The sequence below is a fragment of the Nannospalax galili genome, unplaced genomic scaffold (genome assembly GCF_000622305.1).
Source record: "Nannospalax galili isolate Female #2095 unplaced genomic scaffold, S.galili_v1.0 scaffold408, whole genome shotgun sequence".
In the NCBI taxonomy this organism is placed as follows: domain Eukaryota; kingdom Metazoa; phylum Chordata; class Mammalia; order Rodentia; family Spalacidae; genus Nannospalax; species Nannospalax galili.
Genome location: NW_008358662.1, coordinates 444,397 through 448,373, shown reverse-complemented (window position 1 = coordinate 448,373; position 3,977 = coordinate 444,397). Strand labels below are relative to the sequence as shown.

Here is a 3,977-nt window from a genome sequence, read left to right as displayed (position 1 = left end):
TATATATAATCTGAGAGAGAGAGAGAATAAGAATGAGAATGGGGATGCGTGTGTGCTGCAGTATATATGTTAAGGTTAGAGAATGGCTCCTTGTTGTTGGTCACTGTGTATGACAGGCTAAGTGACCTATGAGGTTCTAGGGATTCTCCTGTCTCTACTTCCCATCTCATTACATTGTAGGAACACTGAGATTACAGATGGGTGCTATTGCATCTCACACTTGCAAATCCAGCATTTTACCCACTGTCCTCCCTGCAGCCCCTTTTCTTCCCCTCCTCCTTTTCCTCCTCCTTTTTTTTTATAGGGTCTCACTATGTAGCCCAGGTCACCCTTGAGCTCACAGTCTTCCTGCCTCAGTCTCTAGTGCTGAGATTACAAGCCAGTGTCATAATGCCCAGGAGGATATACATTTTGGGGTTTGTTTATCTTCAGCACTGGGAATTGATCCTAGAATCTCACACACTTGGTAATCTTTACCTTTTGGAACTTTGCCACTTTTCATGACTTTCTCTTTTATAAGAAATAGAGTTATACCAGGTGTGATAGCACATGCCTTTAATCCCATCACTCAGGAGGCAGAGGCAGGTGGATCTCTGAGATTGAGGCCAGCCTGATTCTACATAGTGAGTTCCAGGCCATCTGGGGTGACAGGGGGAGACCTTGTCTCATAGAAAAGGAAGAAAAAATAAGAAAATGAGTTACAAGAAATTTCATTGAGGGCTGGAGATATGAGTCAGCAGTTAAGAGTCCTTGCTGCTCTTGCAGAGGACACAAGTTTGGTTCTCAGCACTCAGGTCTGGTGACTCACAGCAGCCTGTAACTCTAGTACCAGGGGATCCTACTCCTTCTTCTGGCCTCTGCAGGCACCTGCACACACATGCACAAACACATAAATAAATAATAAGCTTTTTTAAAATGAAAGTGCATATAAAATGTGAATATAATTGTAGTTTAAAAAAACAAAAAAAAATTGGCCGGGCGTGGTAGCACACGCCTTTAATCCCAGCACTTAGGAAGCAGAGGCAGGTGGATCTCTGTGAGTTTAAGGCCAGCCTGGTCTACATAGTGAGTTCCAGGACAGCTGGGGCTCAGGGAGACCCTGTCTCAAAAAAAACAAAAAACAAACAAAAAAAACTACAGTAGCCAAGATAGTGGTGCATGCCTTTACTACCAGCACTCGGGAGGCAGAGGCAGGCGGATCTCTGAGTTTGAAGCCAGCCTGGTCTACATAGTGAGTTCTAGATCAACTGGGGCTACAGGGAGACTCTGTCTGAAAAAAAAAAGGAGAAGAAAAAAACTACAAAGACAACATACATATTAAAAATGTATAGTCCATGTACGGTGATGCGACTTTAAATAATTTAAAATGTTCCTTGTTTCTAAGATTGAGTTACTGTATATAAAAACTTGGTAGAATTGGGGAGTGGGGGCTGTGTTTTGTTGTTTGCCTCTTGCTTGCTTGTTCTGTGATGCTAGGTGTTGAACCTAGGGCCTTGCCCAGGCTAGGCAAGCACTCTGTCACTGAACTGTATCCCCAGCCTTACACACAGGATGTGTTTAAAACCTGAGCTCTGCATTAGGGCTGTAACTCAGTGCCAGAGTATGTGTTTAGTTTGCTTAAGGCCCTGGATTCAGTCCCTGGCAACATAAATAAAGACTTGAATTTTCTCTCAAAGTTAACTTAAAGTTGAACATCTAGAATTACAGTGTCAGTTGTATTGTGCTTTACAAAAATAACTAAATACTCTTCCTCTAAGATGTTGAAGGGTAAAGCAATTTTCTCATATTTGCTAGATAATGCTTTCCTTTTGTATTTCAGTGCCAAACCTAAATCCGAAATCCACGTGTCTATGGCCACTCCAGTCACAGTGTCCATGGATACCGTATCCAATCAAAATGCTGAACAACCTACCATTGCAGTCCCACCCACTGCCCAGCAGCCTCCACCAACCATTCCAACCATGATTGCAGCAGCCAGTCCTCCATCCCAGCCAGCCATCTCCCTTTCAACCATTCCTGGAGCAGTCCCCATCACTCAACCCATCACTACCATTGCAGCTGCACCACCGCCAGCAGCAACTGTGGGTGGCAGTCTTTCCACTGTTCTGGGGCCTCCTGTTCCTGAGATCAAAGTAAAAGAAGAAGTAGAACCAGTGGACATCATGAGGCCTGTTTCTGGTAAGCTTATATACAGAACACTAGTGGCTGAAATTATAGGTATGTTTCATAATACCTGGCACCTGGCATGTGGATTTTGTATTTTTGTTTTTGAGAAGCTCTCACTGTATCCCAGGCTGGCCTTAAACTCAACTGTGTTTAAGGATGACTTTGAACTTCCTGATCCTCCTACCTCCCATCTCCCAGGTGCCAGAATTGCAAGCATGTACCACTGCACCTAGTATTTTATGTGCTCACTGTGTAACTCAGGCTGGCTTTGAGCTCACTGTATATCCCAGGCTGCCTCAAATTCATTCTCCTGACTCTGCCTTCCAAGTTCAGGGATCGTAGATCTGTGCCCTTCCCAAGCAATATTTCTGAGGTGTTTGCCATAAAGGAATAGGAAGAGGAAGCACAGTAAGTAAAGGGATGACATCAAGAAGTTTTGAGGATTTGTGGAGCTAAGGATTAACTTCAGGACTTTGTATGTGCTAGACAGACCTCTACCACTGAGCTACACCCTCATCCTAAACTGTTTTTGTTTTGTTTTGTTTTGATCCTAATATTTTTATTATTTTTATTTTTATGTATATGACCATATTGCCTACATTTATGTAAGTGTACCTATGGCATGCAACACCCACAGAGGTCAGAGGAAGGCCCCTGGAACTGGGATTATGGACAGTTGTTAGCTGCCCTGTGGGAGCCGGGAATCAAACCCAGGTCCTTTACAGGTGCAGCCCATGTAACGACTGACCCATCTCTCCAGCCCCCTATTTTTGTTTTTAAAGAGGAAAGTAGTATTTCAGCTCCACAGTTTGAGAGGTTTCAGCTGAGGGTTGTTGGACCTCATTTCTTTAGACTTGTAATGGGGCAGGACATCATGATAGAAGGTGGAGTGGAGGAAACTGTTCAACTTGGAGGCTAAGAAGGAAGGAAAGAGTGGGTGGGGGAAGGAGGGAGAGAGAGACGGAGGAAGGAACCAGAGACGGAGTATGCTCTTCAGTGGCACATCCACAGAGACCCATTTGGACCATGGCTACAACAGCCTTAAAATCCTTTAAAAAGAAAAAGGAACTTAAGCATGACTTTCTCTCGAGAAGCCTATACCCACACTTGGGTATATCTGTCTACCTTCTTCCCATCTCTATTAATCTGATGTTTAAGACTATGTTAAAGCTGGGCATGGTGGCACATGCATTTAATCCCAGCACTTGGGAGGCAGAGGCAGGCAGGTCTTTGTGAGTTCAAGGCCAGCCTGGTCTACATGGAGAGCTTCAGGCCAGCTGGGTTGGGGTTGGACAATTCCTGAGATAGGCCCTCAAGGCATCTTTCTGTTGACTTTATTCCACATACATTTTTTTTCTTTAAATAAGTAAAAATAAAAACTTAATTTTTTATGAAACAACATTAGAGTTTATTAAGAGATTTTAACATAGTCTTTTGGTCTTTTTTTGAGACAGGGTCTCCCTGTAGCCCCAGCTGGCCTAGAACTCACTAGGTAAACCAGTCTGGCCTCGAACTCACAGACATCTGACTGCCTCTGCCTCCCGAGTGCTGGGATTAAAGGCATGTGCCACCACACCCAGCTTTAACATAGTCTTAAACATCAGATCATTAGAGATGGGAAGAAGGTAGATATACCCAAATATGGGTATAGGCTTCTCGAGAGAAAGTCATGCTTAAGTTCCTTTTTTTATATAAAGGATTTTAAGGCTGTTGTAGCCATGGTCCAAATGGGTCTCTGTGGATGTGCCACTGAAGAGCATACTCCGTCTCTGGTTCCTTCCTCCGTCTCTCTCTCCCTCCTTCCCCCACCC

At 44.0% G+C, this 3,977-nt stretch overlaps 1 protein-coding gene across 4 annotated transcripts in view; it reads left to right on the top strand.

Annotated features, from left to right (window-relative positions):
• The window catches only part of Sap130 (Sin3A associated protein 130), an 81,609-nt gene that overhangs the window by 62,521 nt on the left and 15,111 nt on the right, over window positions 1–3,977 (top strand). For all 4 annotated transcript variants that reach the window (XM_029558108.1, XM_017795319.2, XM_017795318.2 and 1 more), the window contains exon 16: window positions 1,820–2,178. In XM_029558108.1, coding sequence (XP_029413968.1) covers window positions 1,820–2,178 — 359 coding nt within the window. The remainder of the gene's footprint in view (window positions 1–1,819; window positions 2,179–3,977) is intronic.